At 51.2% G+C, this 17,997-nt stretch overlaps 7 protein-coding genes across 7 annotated transcripts; 2 read left to right on the top strand and 5 right to left on the bottom strand.

Moving 5' to 3' along the window:
- Positions 1 to 247: 247 nt before the first annotated feature.
- On the bottom strand, positions 248 to 1,172 carry GT037_007182 (l-lactate dehydrogenase a; the record flags this gene model as incomplete). The annotated part of the gene is made up of 2 exons (XM_038932229.1): positions 248 to 471; positions 527 to 1,172. 2 exons carry the CDS (start codon positions 1,170 to 1,172, stop codon positions 248 to 250), a joined length of 870 nt encoding a protein of 289 aa, XP_038784717.1.
- A 589-nt stretch (positions 1,173 to 1,761) lies between these two features.
- On the top strand, positions 1,762 to 5,199 carry GT037_007181 (dna polymerase gamma; the record flags this gene model as incomplete). The annotated part of the gene is made up of 1 exon (XM_038932228.1): positions 1,762 to 5,199. One exon carries the CDS (start codon positions 1,762 to 1,764, stop codon positions 5,197 to 5,199), a length of 3,438 nt encoding a protein of 1,145 aa, XP_038784716.1.
- Positions 5,200 to 5,670: 471 nt separating this feature from the next.
- Positions 5,671 to 7,671, bottom strand: GT037_007180 (uncharacterized protein; the record flags this gene model as incomplete). Its single annotated transcript, XM_038932227.1, has 1 exon — positions 5,671 to 7,671. The coding sequence occupies one exon, from the start codon at positions 7,669 to 7,671 to the stop codon at positions 5,671 to 5,673; it is 2,001 nt and encodes a 666-aa protein (XP_038784715.1).
- Positions 7,672 to 8,354: 683 nt separating this feature from the next.
- Positions 8,355 to 8,768, bottom strand: GT037_007179 (uncharacterized protein; the record flags this gene model as incomplete). The annotated part of the gene is made up of 2 exons (XM_038932226.1): positions 8,355 to 8,476; positions 8,627 to 8,768. 2 exons carry the CDS (start codon positions 8,766 to 8,768, stop codon positions 8,355 to 8,357), a joined length of 264 nt encoding a protein of 87 aa, XP_038784714.1.
- A 787-nt stretch (positions 8,769 to 9,555) lies between these two features.
- On the bottom strand, positions 9,556 to 12,670 carry GT037_007178 (uncharacterized protein; the record flags this gene model as incomplete). The annotated part of the gene is made up of 2 exons (XM_038932225.1): positions 9,556 to 12,112; positions 12,615 to 12,670. The coding sequence occupies 2 exons, from the start codon at positions 12,668 to 12,670 to the stop codon at positions 9,556 to 9,558; spliced, it is 2,613 nt and encodes an 870-aa protein (XP_038784713.1).
- Positions 12,671 to 13,451: 781 nt separating this feature from the next.
- Positions 13,452 to 14,001, top strand: GT037_007177 (uncharacterized protein; the record flags this gene model as incomplete). The annotated part of the gene is made up of 2 exons (XM_038932224.1): positions 13,452 to 13,952; positions 13,999 to 14,001. The coding sequence occupies 2 exons, from the start codon at positions 13,452 to 13,454 to the stop codon at positions 13,999 to 14,001; spliced, it is 504 nt and encodes a 167-aa protein (XP_038784712.1).
- Positions 14,002 to 15,257: 1,256 nt separating this feature from the next.
- Positions 15,258 to 16,478, bottom strand: GT037_007176 (alpha beta-hydrolase; the record flags this gene model as incomplete). Its single annotated transcript, XM_038932223.1, has 3 exons — positions 15,258 to 15,621; positions 15,681 to 16,297; positions 16,341 to 16,478. 3 exons carry the CDS (start codon positions 16,476 to 16,478, stop codon positions 15,258 to 15,260), a joined length of 1,119 nt encoding a protein of 372 aa, XP_038784711.1.
- Positions 16,479 to 17,997: the final 1,519 nt, after the last annotated feature.

Below are 17,997 nucleotides of genomic sequence, written 5' to 3'. Positions count from 1 at the left end.
TCCATGCGTCATGCTAGCATGTCATGTCCATGATGCCATGATGCTCCTCTGCCATGTTCTATAACCATTCTCCTACCGTCCCTCACATCCACCCCATCGTTGTCCTCCCGTTCCGTACATCGTGTCTCCGATCTCGCCTTTGGCATATATTTAGTCAGTGTTTTAGCCGACCAAGAGATGGCTTGGTTTATAGTCGTCCCCGCATGAAATATTCGCAGAAGATAGGAATGGCAAATTCCATCTGCAATCAGGCTACTTTAGGCGCAGGCGCAACAGCTGATGCAACGACCTTCTTCCTTGGCTGTGTCGCTAGGCCCTTCTTCAGCAGCAGAGGTATGACGTCTGTTGCTTTGTTGCGGCTGATGTTCTTTCGGCAGACGGGACATTGCGAGCGCTTCGTTTCGTGGGGTCCGGTACGGTTTTCGCCGGCGATGAGGGCTTCCATGAGGCAGGTGTGGCAGAAGAGGTGGCCTGGAATTGTTAAGTTAGCAGACGCACTCGATGTAGCGTTGGAAAGGAAACCCACCACAAGCAGTAGCAGTGAGATCGGTAGGATTATCCATGCAGATGACACAATTGAACGAGTTGAACGTGGTAACTGTCTCTTCTGGCTTGGCCTGCGCCTTGACAGCATCGGCCTGTTGTTTCTGCAATGCCTCTTGTAGCGGGCTCCTCGGCTCCGTCAGATCCACCTCATCCACCTTCTCAACCTTCTCATCCTCCTCAACCTTGTCGTCAACTCCAGCCGCTGACCCGTCGCCCCGCTTCTGCCGCTTCGCCGACGGGCCTGGAGTGGGTGATTCTCTCTTCCTCGCGGTCCCTGTCGGCGATGAATCGGGAGCGCTGGTCAGGTCGACGTAGCCATTCGCTAGACGGTCGGGCCGCGAGGCTTGTGGACGTGCGCGCGTGGTGGGCGGCATGATGCTTTCTGCGGTGAAGGGACTGTATGGGCGCCAAGCGAAGGGTGAGTAGCGGCCGTGGTCGAGGCCGGCTGGGTTGAGGATGTGGTCGAAGAAGCCGGTGGAGTAAGGGACGGGTGGGGCGCGGTACACGGCCTCGCTGAGTGGTTCCTCGTGATGGTCGACGGATGCGCTGTAGTCGCCGAACAGATGGCCAAAGTCGAAGCGGGAGGATGAGTCGTCTTGGGGGGAGTCGTGGTCGTAGTCGGACATTGTCGTGGCAAGCGCAGCGGAGATGGCGGGCTGGAGCGCGCGAAGGGCAAGCTCAGGTACCTTCGTTTCCCTTCACCATGACAAAGTTCCGTTCACCATGACAAAAGTCTGCCCGCGCCCGCAGGCACGGCAGACACGGCTGGATAACACAGCAAAAGCCGCGACCGCCATCCGCCTTGGGCGTGCTGCATTGGAACAAACATGCATGGCGTAGGGCTGAGAGGGGAAACTCATCGCCAAGACTTATCGATAATGTGAAATCATCACCAACATGACGACACCAGTCATTCTAGAGTTGGGTTCAATCCACCACAAGTCAAACATCGCCTCGCACCATGCAGTGACACTCTCTGCATAGTTCTGTAATCACCAGATGATGCGCTGTTCGTATCGGAATCTTGCTGCGAACGCCATCCACCGCCCGCGACCCGTCCATGCGCACAGGAAATGCGCAAACGCCTTCAGACCAAGATGCCTGGCCACGGTCCAATCTCCGAATGCATCCGATGAGAAGGCGCCTCGGGGCACTCTGAGTGTCCCCTCAGAAGCCCGCTTTTCTCCCATCGGTGTCCAACACCTCTCCTCGCACATGCACGCCCAAGTCTTCCCCGGCGCATCCACCTCCCCACCCCCCGAACTCGTCGCCCTATCGCGCGACCACCTCCGCCGCCATGACCTCCTCGGCAAGAACCAGGACCAGTCGCCCCCGGTTGCCTTCCATGTCCCCGAACTCCACGGCACCAGTCTGGACGAGCATTTCTACAAACTGGGCATGGACGCCGCCGAACCCTATCTCACCATGGCCAGGAAACTCGCTTTCTCGGCGAGCCCGCCGCCGCGGCCAAAACAATGGGTTGCGAGGAGCGGGTGGACGAGGTACAATAGTGATGGGACTACGCAAGAGGTGGATGCGCCCGAGGAGGAAATGCTGGTTTTCGATACCGAGGTCATGTGGAAAGAGACGAGTTTTGCTTGCATGGCGACTGCAGCCAGTCCTACAGCGTGGTATGCTTGGTTGAGTCCGTGGTTGCTAGGCGAATCCAAGTCAGATCGCCACTTGATTCCGTTGGGGGATACAAGTGTGCCGCGCGTCATAGTTGGACACAACATCGGGTATGATAGGGCGCGGATAGCAGAGGAGTACCATATCAAGCAGAGCAAAAACGCCTTCATCGACACAATGAGCCTGCATGTTGCGAGTAATGGCATGTGCTCAAGACAGCGCCCGAGTTGGATGAAGAATAGAAAGAGTCAGGAATCGAGGCATGAGATTGCTTCGTCGGAAGAAAACGCCACACTACCACCTGACCTTCTCCACAGCCCTTCAATTGACCCCGAAGAAGAGCTTTGGATGAACAGAAGCGCCATCAACTCGCTCCGCGACGTGGCTAAATTCCACTGTGGGATAACAATGGACAAGGCGCAGCGGGAATACTTTGGCGAGCTAGACCGCGCTGGTATACGGCAAAGACTAGACGAATTGCTAGATTATTGCGCCCAGGATGTTGAAATCACCCATCGTGTGTACCAAAAAGTCTTTCCGCTATTCCTCGAAACATGTCCCCACCCCGTCTCCTTCGCCGCTCTACGTTTCCTCGCTGCAGAAATCCTGCCTGTAAATGAAACTTGGGACGCATATCTACACAATGCCGAGTCCACGTATCATCAGCTCGACGACGCGGTCAAAGAACGACTGGTTGCGCTTACGGACAAGGCCTTGGAGGTGAAGGAGCAGCCAGAAGTCTACGAAAACGACCCTTGGCTGAGTCAATTAGACTGGTCAGGCCAGGAGATTAAAATGGTAAAAGGCAAGAAGAAAGGCGATCCTCCGAGACCGGCTGCCAGACAGAAAAAACCTGGTATGCCCAAGTGGTACAAAGACCTTTTTGCCAAGAATGATGCGCCCATGGCCTTGACCGTGCGCACGCGCATCACGCCCATCCTGCTCAAGTTGGCGTGGGATGGATATCCGCTTGTATGGAGTGACGTCCATGGCTGGACGTACAAAGTGCCCCGCGACGAGGCTTTTGCGTATACGGACAAGGGACTGAATCCCATTTCCATGGACGAAGAAACAAACTTGAAACTCAGAGACGACACAGAGGCGGTGTACTACAAGATTCCCCACAAGGACGGGCCGGCAGCGCGATGTGCGAATCCGCTTGCCAAGGGATATTTGCAGTATTTTGAAAAGGGCAAGCTGGGGTCTGAATACACATATGCAAAGGAAGCTCTCGAGATGAATGCATCTTGCTCGTACTGGATAAGTGCCCGCGACAGGATCATGTCGCAAATGGTCGTGTACAACAAGGAGGTGCCTGATGCGCCGAAGCTCCAATCTGCGTCTGGCAAGGGGAGGGGGAGTAAGGTCGGTTTTATCCTCCCGCAAATCATCCCCATGGGCACCATCACGCGGAGGAGCGTCGAGAATACCTGGCTCACGGCCTCGAATGCGAAGAAGAATCGTGTTGGATCCGAGTTGAAGAGCATGGTGCGTGCACCCGAAGGCTACTGCTTCGTTGGCGCCGACGTGGATAGCCAGGAACTCTGGATTGCATCCCTCATTGGCGATGCAACTTTTCAATTGCACGGCGGAAACGCAGTCGGTTTCATGACGCTCGAGGGAACAAAGGCAGCGGGCACGGACTTGCACAGCCGGACGGCGGGTATACTAGGGATAAGTCGGAATGACGCCAAGGTATTCAACTACGGACGCATCTACGGCGCTGGCCTAAAATTTGCCTCGACGCTGCTACGCCAGTTCAACCCTTCGCTGAGCGACGAGCAGACGAGCAAAACGGCAGAGGCCCTGTACAAGAACACAAAGGGTAAGAAGACGAACCGCAAACAACTCCACGAACGGCCTTTTTGGCGCGGCGGCACCGAAAGCTTCGTGTTTAACAAACTAGAAGACTTTGCAGAGCAGGAACGTCCTCGGACCCCTGTCCTCGGCGCCGCCATTACCGAAGCGCTGCAGCGCCGCTACCTGACAAAAGGCGGCTTCATGACGAGTCGCATCAACTGGGCCATTCAATCCTCGGGCGTCGATTACCTCCATCTCCTCATCGTTGCCATGGACCACCTCACGCGCCGATATGGCCTCGATGCCCGCCTGGCTATCACCGTGCACGACGAGATCCGCTACCTAGTCAAGGACGAGGACAGATACCGCGCGGCCATGGCGCTGCAAGTAGCCAATCTGTGGACGAGAGCCATGTTCAGCAGCCAAATGGGTATCAATGAGTTACCGCAGAGTTGCGCGTATTTCAGCGCTGTGGATGTGGATAAGGTGCTGAGGAAGGAGGTGGATATGGATTGTATCACGCCGAGCAATAAGGAAGCTATACCCCATGGGGAGAGCCTGGATATCTTGGGCTTGCTTGAGAAGGGTGATGAGGCGAGGCTTGACGCTGGTGGGAGGGCAATGGAACGAGGAGGCGAGATGTGGCTCCCGAGGCCAGACAAGTATACACATGCTTATATACCGCGTACACCCATCATGGCCAGTCTGGGTGGTGTGAGTAACAGTAGTAGTAAGGGCAAAGAGGGAGTCGAAGCTGCTAGACTGGGCTTGGCGTATCTGAAAGCACAGATTTCGAGTGACGATGAAGAGTTACGGGTTATCATGAGAGAGATGAAAGCAACGACGACGACGACGGCATCATCTACATCTACTCCTACTACTCCTCGCCGCGGTCCTAGTACAACCGGGGTCAAAAAGAATAGCAGCGGTGCGAGTAAAAACGATACTAGTAGCAACAAGAAGAAGACGAAGACGAAGACGAAAGCCGACGATAAGGAGGTCGAGGAGATTGAACAAGAGGGCAGAGAGATTGATAATAAGGTTAGGAGGTATGAGCAGCGGTTGTCCCACCAACAAATGGCACATCATCATTATCATCATGCTACTCCTAGGCCTTATGTGCCACGAGTCCATGATGAGTGGTGGCGACAGCAGCAGCAACCGCAGTTTGGACAACAGCATCCGAGGAGGGAGGGCCCGCGAGCTGCTGCTGTCAGGGTGTAATTTGGCGGGTTTTCCCAGATTCTCTGTGTATGATTTTCTTTTCTTGCCATCTGTTTGTCGTTTTGTAGGATATTTGTATATGGCTTCTTTTGTTAATAAAAATGCGGGGAAAGGGATTCAAGATGGGTTCAATTGGGGGGAGGGGGGAGGGGAAAGAGCACTGGTAGGACGGCGGCGCTGCTTTGTTCATCTTGCATTTGAACGGCGTTACGTGTCAACCTTTTCTCAGACAGGATTTTTCTTTTCTTGGTTTGATATGTTCTGTGGGGGAGCATATGGGTTGTGTTTCTTGGAAATACTCACATGTCTCACACTGATTGTGCACTGCCGTTCATAAGTGAGAGAACGCTCCGCCCCTTGCAAGAAGACAAGCATCTTCAGACACTTCTATATGATACTATTTGGGTGGCGCATATCTCGCATGCAGTGCACAAAGTTCCTCATTGGTAAGACCTGACAGGCACAAGTGGATCAGCGGATCTCAATCTTCTTAGCTTCAAATGACGTAGCGTTCAAACCGCTTCTCTTTTCGTCACTTATATACTCCGACACATAACAAACTCCTACGTGAGAATAATGATCACCCATCTTCCGCAATACCACGGGATGCGAGCATCCGCACAGCACGGCAATAATGTCACCTTCTTCCGTAAGTGGTGGGCAAAGTCCGAAATAACCCTCTTTTGTCTCGAACGGCCGAAGGCCAGAGATGTCTTCCAAAGCGGCGATCCAACAGTAAATCGTTTGGCCAAGTCCCGGTGAGCTGAGCTCCGGCGTCGCACGCATCGATCGCCAGCGAGCCGACTCGTGAGGGTCGAACTCATCGCTATCCCAAATGTGGTCTGTGCAGAATGCAGCATAGAAAGCGTGCTCGTCATCGTTCTTATAATTGAATTTCCAAGTCTCGAAGAGGAGAAAAAGAAACCAGTGAACGAGCTGCGGGTAACCGTATATAGTTGCGTACATCTCCTCCTTCGTGTGCATGGATTCCATAAACCTCACATGCAGAATCGCTTCTAACAAACTAAAAGCACGATGACGTTGGGATCTCGGGTGAATGGGTGATCGCACTAACGCCTCAACAACCCACTGTATCCATTGTGCAGGAGGTCCATCTATTCCAGTAAGTTCAGTAATGGCCGGTCCAGTATCCGCAATCTCATCGACGAAGGCTGCGGCACAGTGTAAGTTGCCTGCTGAGCATGTCGGGATGAGGCGATGATTGCCAAATGCTTCCATAGAACGATCTTCGACGGTGCAAAAGATGCGGCCTTGAGCTACTTTGAGTTTCGATATCGCGACAAAATTAGGGGCCCAGGAAGGGAGTCCTGGGATCATCTCCCACGCATGACCGATGCCAGCATGCGCCAGGAACCAAAGATCGCCGCAGCTACTTTTCAAGCTTTCTGGACCACAAGTCGACAGCCATTTCGCCACGAAGTCGCAGTACACGTTTGCAATGGTCTTTGCTGGAGAATAGTCGATAGCCAAGGTAAACCCTGATACGCCCATCAGCCCATAAACGAGATCCTTTGGATTTGTGGCAGCGTAAGTCGAGAGACTGTTGTACATGTACATTCCTGCGCGGCAAAAGCGAACGTGCGTTTCTTCCGATAGATACGCTGCTCTCTTTTCCACAAACAATCTTGCAGTCTCAATCTTGGCTATTTCCAGATAGTTCAGATCACGAATCCGGGCACGTAGAGCTTCGGTCTCCAGAGCCTGTTCTTCTCTGGACACTAGAGTGCTCGTTGGATCGCGTCGCGAGCCATAGACTTTCAACCAATTGTTGACACAGCTGATTGCTGCTAGAGGAAGAGCCTTTGTACCCGACACTAGCAAAGCTTCTTTGCTCAAAACCAACTCCTGCACGATCCACATGCGTCTCCAATACTGAGTGAAGAACAGATTGTTCATGCGAGGTACCAAGGCCATAAGGTCGACGTCGATAGTTTTCAGGAGATTTTCGCCTTCTTGCTCATTTTTTGATCTGGAATCAATTTCCTGAAATAAGTACGTGAAGATGTCAAATGCGTCCAACAAGTCCGGTATCGGCAGTCCGATCCAGCAGAAGGTTCGCTGCGCACTTGTGTAAATCTTATACATCAGCGGTATCTGAGAGTTCTTCTCTTGAACATCTGGCTGATTGATACAAACGGCATCAACCCAAATCCTGTGACCGGAGTTGTCGTCGGAACAACAGCCTTCTGTCCATTGGAAGTAAACCGCTTTGAGGGCATAAGTGAGACTCGTCGTTACGGCGATAGATCTTCCTTCCACGATAATGGGCTCGGTAACACTCGCATCACCCCAGGTATATGATAGCGCGGAGAACTCTGGTTTATCGAGGAGAGACACGATAGAAAGCTTGCAGACTATAGGCTCGACGGATGTGATTTCGAGAAGCCGAATCTCGTCGCGAGAAGTGTCTAGTGTAGTGTAAAAAGAACCATTCCCCGGTGGTGGATCCATTTCTCGAGACGAACGAGTTATTGACTCGAGCGATGGAGGTTGTAAGTAAAAGTCGTGATAGCGGGGTGCGAACAAGGCGGGAAGGGGTTCTCAGCTGGCCTTGGCCTCGCCTACATTCGTTGTGATCGAAAGCTAGTGCAGCCACAGCGGCTGACTGCTCAGCTGAATACCACGTGATGAGACAAAATCAAATGATATAAGCAGTAGAAGACCAAAATCAAATCATCCCTTCGAACCAAAACACACAGCGACACAACATCATCGAGCAACACGTCAAATGTCAAAGAGAGGCTTTGAGCCAGAAAAAGGCGCATTGAAGCGGAGATTGAAACGCCATCAACCCATTATCCAAAGTCCGTGTTCCATACCCTTGGCCTCAGCCATCTCAAAGCCGAAGTATATATGGTTCCCATGCAAATGCCATGTCAATAACCTATTCCAAGCCCTGAAGAAAAGAAGAAGAAAAAAACAACAACAGTCTATATGCCGCAAATCGCAAACCGAACACACATACACGATGCTACACAACACGGTCTATACCTCTATGCCAAGTATCAAATACCACAACAGCATCGCATATACAGACATGTGTAGAGACAGTCATCGCCCGATCGCTCGACGAAGATGTGTGTGAAAGGTTGGGGTATCGAATAAAATTCGCCGCCAAATCGCCAAAGGGTGATTTAAACGATGAGAAGCTTCTCCACGTTCTCGCCCGCACTGCGCTCGCTCATGCGGTTCCACATCGCGTACGTGAGAACACCAGTCGCAGCCCACATGATGGGTACGGCGGCTTCGGCGCCAGCTATCAAAACCGTCAGCACACGTTCCTTGATGTATATGCAGCTATGTTTGCTTTGTTGTGACGTGGGTGGACAGTGCGTGCGCAAGTCCATGTAAGGGGGATTACAGAGAGTGTGGGGAAGGTGGGAAAAGGACGGTTGCGGTGACGTACTTGGTCGCTCGGCCTGAGCAGCCATCTCCAGGACGCGCGCTGCGCTGCTCGATGAGCTCGACGAGTTTGCGCGGATGCTGGCGGGTGCGAAGGCGATGCGCTTGCCAGCGAAGGTGGCGCGGGTGGCGATGCGGGAGAACATGTTGGTTGAGGTGTGTTGTTTTGGTGGTGAGGTTTGGGTGGTTTACGTGTGTATTACGGAAATACGAGGGTCGAGACGAAACGTGAAGTTTATGTAGCGACAAGTGGCGATGCGGTTGGACCGGTGAGTGGAATCTCGACACGTATGATGAAACGATTGTTGGTAGTCAACGTAGAGAATCTATTGAATGAAAGTGTTCAGCACGAGGTAGGTATGTGCGTGAGAGAATGCGGGGAAGAAGACAGGACACAGACACGGACGCTGTTTATATAACGAAAGTGGGCCTGCGGAAGAGGTGTTGTTGTGGGTCTCAGCCCTGAGTCGAAGGCGAAAAGGGAAAAAGAAGAAAGGAGGCGTCGCCAGCAGAAATTTCAGGGGCGGTGAGCGATCCGTGCAGGGGTAGGCTTGGTCGAGATAGGCTTGGCGAGGTACATGCCAGTGGGTACCTGTCGGAAATAGCAAAACCTGGAGTCTGGGGTAACGTGTCAATCTCTGCGATCGGCGGTGATGATGGAGAAACCCTTCAGCCGTGCTTTTTGGACATCTTGTCGTAGTCAAAAGGGAGCGAGATCGATTGTACGTGCTATAGATGATGATGACCGGCATTGAGGCTCTCCGAGACCCGTCCGGCTCAATCTCGCTCGTCTCGAGCTACGAAGACCCTGGTTGGGAGATCGACGTATTGCGGCGCGTCCCCGGCCTTCTAGACTAATCTACCGAGAATTATCCTATCCTCGCCACCTCCAGCCTCAACAACATTTCAGCAATAAACCCCACACTCTGCTGCTCAAACATTTTTCCATAGAAAATCCTCCACGTTTTTACCCTCGCATACCTCAGCGATCACTTCTCGCATTATTACTACTGGCGTCAGGCCCAGGATGGCGTCCTTGAACTTTTTGTGGTATTTACCACTGAAATTCTTGTGGCCGCCATACCACATGCCGTCAACAAGCCGCATCGTCATGGTGAGGTAACAGATGGCGTTTTCGACACTTACTTCTTTGATCCCAAATGCCTCGAGTAGTTCCTTGGCCTCTGGTGGCCATGCTGCTGTGCCGAGTGACTTGAAACGAGCTACGATCCCTAGCAGTATATCCTGACAAAGGCGAAGAACGGCAAAACAATTCAGTCGGGCTACGGGGAAAGTGCCATCATACTCGGGTCGAAGAACCTCGCGCGCACGCTGGATGAGCTCCGATGGCGAGTAGCAGTCGAAGAGTTTCGCATGCCTCCGACGTACTTTGGGATCTACGGCAAGCCGATGCATGAACTCGGGACTGAATGCATAGTCCCTAAAAAGACTTTCATATGCTGCCAGAGACATATGTGTTAGTGAAAACTTTGAATAGACCTCTTTCTCGCGACCAGGTTTTCTTCGTCCATCTCGAGCGATTATCCTCATGTCAATCTCTGGGTGTTTGTACGTCTTAGCACCTCCACGAAACAAGCCAAAGGTATTGCCGAAGCCCCTTCGCGGCTCCTGATTGCATGGGAAGACTTTCGATCTGAAAAGAGTCTTGAGATGCTCTAGTATCGGAATTTCCGCACATTCATCCAGGATCTGCTGCAACATGTTGTAGAGATGTATAACGGCCCCGAAGCAGTTCCTTTCGCCAAGTATTTCGAGTCCAACGAAAAGCGAAAGGTCTGATATATTAGACGTCTGGCTTCCTGCAACCCAGGGAGACTGAGAATAGATATCGAAAGTCTTGTTGGAGCGGAATGTGTGTAGCTTGGAGGCAAGCAGCTCCACGAGCCATTCACCTACCGGCAAGAAAGTCCATCCTCGTTCTAGATCAGCGATCGCGTCAGGAACCTCGTTTGCGCGTCTCAGAACGAGAATTCGGCAGTTGAGCGGGGGTTTTCCTATCTTCTCGGATTTGTGGACGAAGCTTCGACCACTCTCAAGAAGCATATGCGCTGCTACAATGGTATCTGAAAATCCTTCCTTTTTCTTGAGCTCACACAGAAGAGGGACAGTCAGGGCATTCTCTATATACTTGGAGTCCCAATCGAACGGCGGACATTGTGGGTTGTATTCTTCGTAGAGCGGATGCTGAGAAGCGCCCTTGACCAAAGATGCAAGCAGAATTCTATCATGGCCGTAACGGTCCTTGCAGATGGTTTCTATCTCTTCTTCGTGATCCCTATCCGGGTACTCAGTCAACCCAGGGATTAGCTCAGATGGAGTACAGGCTACCCAGTGTATAACAGATTGCGCGAAGCTTTCCTTAGTCACTCGCTCTTCGGAAGCGCTGCGGAAGTAAATCTCGAGCCGGCGAGCCTTCTCTTCAGGAAAGTCTGGAAGCTGTTCTGTGTCAGCGAAGGGTTCGAGAAGCGCAAAAGGCCAATGCATGCTGCATCCATGGGTCAATTCGACGACAAATGATGAGTCAATGGCAATCTTGCTAAACTCAGCTGCTCCTAATTCTTCTAAAGTGACTCCGCGTCGTACAGTGCCGTATTTTATATGTCTATGTCCACAGAATAAGGCCTTCGAGAAGTCGACGTTGTTGGGAAATTCCATGTGTCGAACGCATTGCTGTGCCATGTTCGTCAGCCACCCTGCAGCCGATAAGGTCAGGTCTCCGGTTGCAAAAGACGTCCATATAGACTTTATGGTCTCGATGATAGCTTGGGATTCAGCCAGCCACGCTTGTAGCGCCACAAAGTTTCCAATGGAATCTTTGATAGCGGACGTTTTGGCGTTGAGTGTGGTTGCGTCGTCGCACCGCAGCTCGTATGCAGGAACATCGAACTCTTCTTCCACCTCGATGAGCTCAGCAAGAGTACCGAAGCTATTCGTACAGCTCTTGGACGAAAGGTTGGGAGGTTCCTCTGGTAACTTCTTCGAGTTGTTCCTGCTCTGCTTCAGTTTTGGAAAAAGCAACCTGTAAGCCTCAGCTAATGTCTCGTTGAAGACCTTGTGGCCTTCAGTCGAGTCTTGAATGCTTTGAGAAGATAATGATAGTGACTCGTAGTGCCTAGTCAATCTGCTGCGATTCATGATGACCATCTTGAACGCCGGCTCGATGTTCTTCGGTGGTCTAGTTCCCACGCGTGCGGCCTTGCGAGCACGATCCGCGATCTGGCGTACAGTCAACTCTCGCGGTATAGGATTCTGGTCATCCTTGGAGTTGTCAGCCTTTTTATCAAAGGATGTGAGCCAGCCGATCACAGTCGACGTCTCGCGCTTGTACGTTCGGTAGATGCTGGATAAAGACGGAGGGAGCGGTTCCGGGGAGTTTGTGGAGGGAGACGTTGCTTCCGTTAAGCGGCGTCGGAACAGTCTTGAACTGGTGGCAGTGCGACGTTCGGATTTGTTTACTCCCAGGAGTGTGCTGGCTTTGTTAGACCTGATGTTGTGGCGACGTGGGTAGTACAAAGTTCTGAATATAATTTCTTGCGGGATGACAGAGGATACCCTTGTAGGCGATAGCGATCATAGAAGTATTCTTGGGACGGTACGAGCTCTCTGCTACCTGTGGGTCTCACGAAAGCGGCGAATCCTGAAACCATGGTACCACAACATGGCTGCCTGATTCACCATAGACTTCAGCCTGGATAGATGTCGTGCACTGAGGTGTCAGTCGAAGCACGTCCTTCCGTTATTGCATTTCGAACCGCGAGATGGCACATCTGCAGTGGTGGTCACAAAGCGTCCACGACAAGCTACTCCCAATTATCACAAGCATGGAAGTGTCGTCAATGAAGCGGGCGACCAAGCCTGGTAAGGCTTGCGCCAGACGAGTCTCGACTACCCGTCGCAAGAACAAATGGCTATCGAGGGAACGCTAAGCGAGATTCGCGTTACTTTGGGGCGCCGGTGTCCACAATGCTCACCATCCATCCGAGGCACGGCGAAAAGCAATGCTTTGAGGCTGCCGTTCAGGCATCATCGCAAGTGTCGTGAACTATGATAATCAGTGTATCAAGATTACACGTCAATGGGGTCTCTCAGACCAATATTCTCTTCCACATACGACGCACGTCTCTTCAGGAAGGTCTGGAAGGTCTGCGAGCTGTTTTGTTACCTTTAGCGAAATACTGATTACGTAACTATCGCCTCGCGAAAATCATTACCTTTTAACGTACCTAGTCGTTGGTTAGCGTCCAGCCCCGATTTATTATTGAGAGAGGAGGTCCTTTGGTTACTTGTAACAAAAAGGCATTGGCGGTCATCTGACGCACAGCCACTGTGGTGACGCCCGGTACTAGGAAACGCCCGGTACTAGGAAACGCCCGGTACTAAGGAACGCCCGGTACTAAGAAACGCCCGGAACCAAGATACGCCCAAGAGCTTAGAAACGCCCAAGAGCTTAATATCGCTAGGGCGCTACATAATGCCTAAAGAGGAAGTTTGCTGCCATGATACAGATGGAAGGATGCGTTACTGCTTCGGACATGCATGACTTCATCTAAAAAGCGTATGCTATTCTTCGTATTGCTGACTGTGACGCGACCCAGAAGCCTCTAGTTTCAGGCTGTAGGATGTGTTCTTCTTATTGAATCCACTTTGTTTTCTAAAGGGGTAAACGTCAAGTTAGGCACGCCGAGTGGTAATCACGACCTCACACGTATAAAAACCTAAGCGTTCTCCAGGCTGGTTTTTGTATTCATCAATTGTGCCACCTTCATTCTCCTGCTTCAACGCCGAAACAATCGTCACCCACTTTCAAAATGCAATTTCCCATCATCCTTCTTGCCCTGGCAGCAACAAGTTCTGCCATCGACATCCTCGGATTTGGTGGATCCACCTACGTTGCCGAACACTGTAAAAACAGTGACACCATTGTGGTATCATGGAGAGGCGTCCAAGCAGACACGTGCTATAGCTCGAGCACTTCGTTGGCGGCCATGCAATTCGTAGCCATCCCTAAGACGTGGCATATCATCACCAGATCATACAGCGCCCTCAGCTGTCCCAGTAATACAAAGCTCCAAGATTTCCACTCGAATGGCAATGATCAGGTGTGCCATGGCTCAGCCAAGGGAGAAATCAGATATCGAGGCGCAGGCTACAGCTTCGAGCCCACGAAGAGATCCGAGCAGAACGACAGCAACGATCTCGAGAATGCCAATGGAACCAAGAAAAGCTGCGTTGGACCAGATCGTGTACATCTGATTGACGGACAAGAGTATGCTGTTACTGGCATCGACGATGCGATTGTTGCAGAGATGGTGAGTTCACAAGCAGATTGTCTATTCAAAACTAACTCGTTAACAGTAAGATACAACCTCGATGAGATATGCCTCACTAATATTGTAATACATAACTAACTATGCTCGCACTTCTAGCATCGAGTTTGCTTCTAATGGCACCGTTACTGCGGATATGCCTAGCAGGTTTGACCAGTACCTTGCTTCTGCAGAAGAGGCTTAGTGCTATGCCTGCTTCCGCGCAATCATCCTTCATGTCAAGAGGTGTCTGAATTCTACTAGAGGTAGACTAGTCTTGTATCGAGCGCGAACCAGTAGATAGCAGAAGATAGGGGTTGGCAGTAGCATCCGGATCAGAAGGCTACAGGGTAGAATATCATAACATCTAAGGATTATAATCGGCTATTCAACATAGTCTTGCATAAATTCATATTCTTGTAGAAGATAATTTCAATTCTATCTTCTATAGCTAATCTGTATCTGATCTACTCTCTGTGCGTACAAGTTGTATTGCGTATTACCTGCAAGATTTCCACAAGTCTGCGTATACAACTGTCTCTTGTTTTGTTCAAATTCGATCGTCGATGGTACTATAACCTCTGGGCTCTAACAAACTCCTACTCAACTATTCTTTAAACTCTCCTGATAGCAATCATTCTTTTCTGCTACATGCTATCGTACTTCCTTTCCTAAAACTCCTAGACATTGCCTGTATCATTATAATAGGCTCGAGCCTTGTTAGTAGATCCTTAACATTGTATTAGTACAAGACTAAAAGCCGTATTTGATGGCGGAGGATCCGAAGTCGGGTATGTTTGCGTCCTCGTGCCACAGCTCGATTGGGTTGCTAAATTTGTGGGTGGCTTATTCGTACGCGTTGTCGTATCGCAGGACGGCAATAGCATGGTATGGTACGGTCAACGAAGCTCGAGTGAGAAGCAGCGATAGGAAGACTGAAGCCAATAAAGCTGGAATAATCATATGGTGATGGTGTTATGACTGCATGAGGACCCCAGACGATGCGAAGCGATGGAATCTCGGCGGGGCGTTTTGGAATTACCGCAAGAGACCTAGCCTGGCAAGAAACACATCATGACATCGTACGCCTGCCTCGTCTACCCCAGCACTCATCCTTTGCAATTGCTACTCAGTGCTGCTATCCGCACAGAGGCTCCCAGCATAGAATTTGATACTACTTAGTACCAATTAGCTAGAGCGTATCTTAACAGTGTGTGTGGGAGTCTATGTCCCAAGCTAGATACGAGAGTAAAGGCGTGTTGCTCCAAAAATGATGAGCATAAATCATGAACAATGCAATAAATACATTCAGTGCTTTCGGAGCCAATCCAAGACTCTTTCCGCAATGTCCAAACTGTTCTTCTCCATGAAGAACATATGCCCATTACCATGGATCCCTTCTTCGCCCAACTTCAGATGCTCCACCTCTACACCCGCCTGTCTCAAGTAGTCCACAGTACAATGGTCGTACATGGCGTGATAGCTCGCCTCCGAAGTCACAGTCAGCACCGGTATCTGCGCTAGATTCACCAACTGCTTCGCCGGTTCGTCTTGCATGATGCACTCGCTGTGATTGGCATCCTTCGATGGCAGAACTACAGTTTGAATGTACGTCGCATTGGGTCCTGCAGACGGTTCATACGCGACTTCCAGCTCGCTGATACCATACGGCCTAGATGCGGGTGAGCGAAGTCAGTATACTTCACATGCAGTCCACACAGGCACACTCACCGTGCGGGGCCTGAACCGAAAATGCGGCCAATGAAGGGTGGTCCAGCAGGTTCGAGTGCGACGATACTTTTCACGAGCTGCGGTCGCAAATCTCCAACACGCCATCCATAAGCACCAGCCTGGCTGTGCGCAATGACGTGGGCTGGACCAATCTTGTCGAGGAGTGCAGTATACGATTTCGCATTCTCTTCCTCGGAAATGATGTTGTCGGCTTGGTATTGGACCTGACTTGCATAGAAGGCGTCGAAGATAGGATCACCCACCTTCCCCGCCCCTGGCCATTGGGTATGCAACTTTGACTGGGGCCAAAGTTCGTGGGATGAGGGTGAGGTGAAGAGTTGTTCGATCAAGGTTGTGCTGGAGCTTGCCATTGTTCCAGTAGTGGGAAGCCATGGAGAGCGTCCGCGGGATGGCTGATCGCTGAGGTAAATGGTGTACCCGTACGATAGGAAGAAAGAAGCCCAGCCTGTTCGACCGTCTGGTGTATCGAGAAAGTTTGTCGCAGTCTGACCCGTTCCATGCATAAAAACGAGGGGATGTTCCTGGGTTGGCTTTGATGGGATAAGCTTCTCGACGTAGATTTGGTTTACCATGTATTGCGCGGTGGTATTTCCGATCTTGAAACTCAGTAGAGGTCTAGAACAGAACCGTATGACTCACCAAAACGTCCTTATACTCCCCGCCAACGTAAAAGAATTCGCGTTGTGGTGGTAGTGTTGTGTCGCCGGGTAGACCTGCCGAAGTATCTCCGTACAGTAGTCGCGCGAACAATAACGCCACGATATTGAGCGCCAGCATCTTTTACCCTAGGAAGTGTTGTTTTGGATCTGGTGTATGCGATTACGGGACGCCGAACAGTTTGTTGCAGCAGGTGGAGTGACGTGAGGGTTAGAGTGTGGCGGGCTTGGCGGCTTACAGGCGCCTTCCACAACAGACATAGGCGTACCGCTCACTTGGGTTTGCTTCCCAGCAGTCAGTGGTGACAATAGATGCACACACTTCCATCACTATAATTAACCTAGAGACACAATAGTAGTTTGCAGGCATGTCTAGTAACTAGGTGTGCTTTGGCGGTCGATAACGTCATGGCGAGGAGCGATTCTTCTGATTCATTGAGAATGTGCCGCAAGCGTGGTTGTTTCTTGACGTTACACCCTTGCCCGCCTTACTCGCAGAGGTTGTCTTCAGTCTCGAAAAGTTGCTTGGATCGGCGAATGTTATCCTGACAATAGCTGCATTTAGTCGCAAGTGCCCCAGGGTCACTGCAATAACGCTCCGCGCTTGTTCAGCGATTACGTGCTCAACACATTCATCATCTAGAGTTTGTTTCTAAGCTTAGTTTTCCGCCAGAGGGTAAGAGGGTCATGGTAGGCCTGTAGAGAAGCAGTTGACTCGACCGAATTGAATCGTCGTACTGGTACATAGGGCACGCAGAGTAGGGCAATTACCGTTGTGTCAAATCCGCGGTTTGGACTCCCGGATGATGTTGCGAGCCTCAAGTTTATCAAGAACGATTCAGACGGAACACGCTGGCTCAGAACTGATGTTTGGTTGCATACTGTGACCGACTCATTAAGCAATAGTACCCGACGGCTCACTTGCCGTGAAAGTTAGGATCAAAGGGCGTGTCAGTTCTTTGGGATTGCCTACAAGCGGATGAGTAGCGCGGTGAAACCCTCGGGACGATTAGAACGGCACGAGGTAGAGGGCTGTGTTGCTCATTCCCGGTGAAGACCTCCTGGGAGAGATTCGTGTTGATGAGAGTGCTGCGATGGTCGTCAGCTCGTCTCAGAAGATGGACGAGTTGAAAAAGAAGGGATCTTTGGAAAGAGTCGGGATGGGGCTGTGACTTGGCGCGCTAGCACTAGCGCCGGATGTTGCTAGATCCGGTTCCTGTTGCTGACCGAAACCGTCGTGTTCTACACCATCGTGCTCACTTCCCTGGAATCACGTACATGCTCGGAACGAACTCATAATGCTCTGGAAATAGTGTCTGGTCATCCATAGACCAAGTTCTAGACACACAGCGAGATACCCATAAGCTACAACAGCTGGAACTATGCCCGCCTCGCAGGAGCAACTTAGATAGCGTGTAAAGTTCGTTGGATAGAGCTCCTTCTTTTCGGTACCCTGTGCTTCGCGGTCTGCCCTCTACATGCCTTGCTTTTCGAACTGGACTTGGCATCTCGTCACGGCCTTCGCACTTTCCCGCAAACCCCCTCTTCCTTTCCCCGCTCCCACGCAGTGATACATCTTCTATGGCTTTCTCTTTTCCTACCTGTCTATACTATCGACCCTACGACTACCAGTTCTTCTG

Source organism: Alternaria burnsii (genome assembly GCF_013036055.1).
Source record: "Alternaria burnsii strain CBS107.38 chromosome Unknown 715, whole genome shotgun sequence".
Lineage (NCBI taxonomy): Eukaryota > Fungi > Ascomycota > Dothideomycetes > Pleosporales > Pleosporaceae > Alternaria > Alternaria burnsii.
The sequence above is the reverse complement of the archived record's forward strand: the minus strand, read 5'-3'. Positions and strand labels throughout refer to the sequence as shown.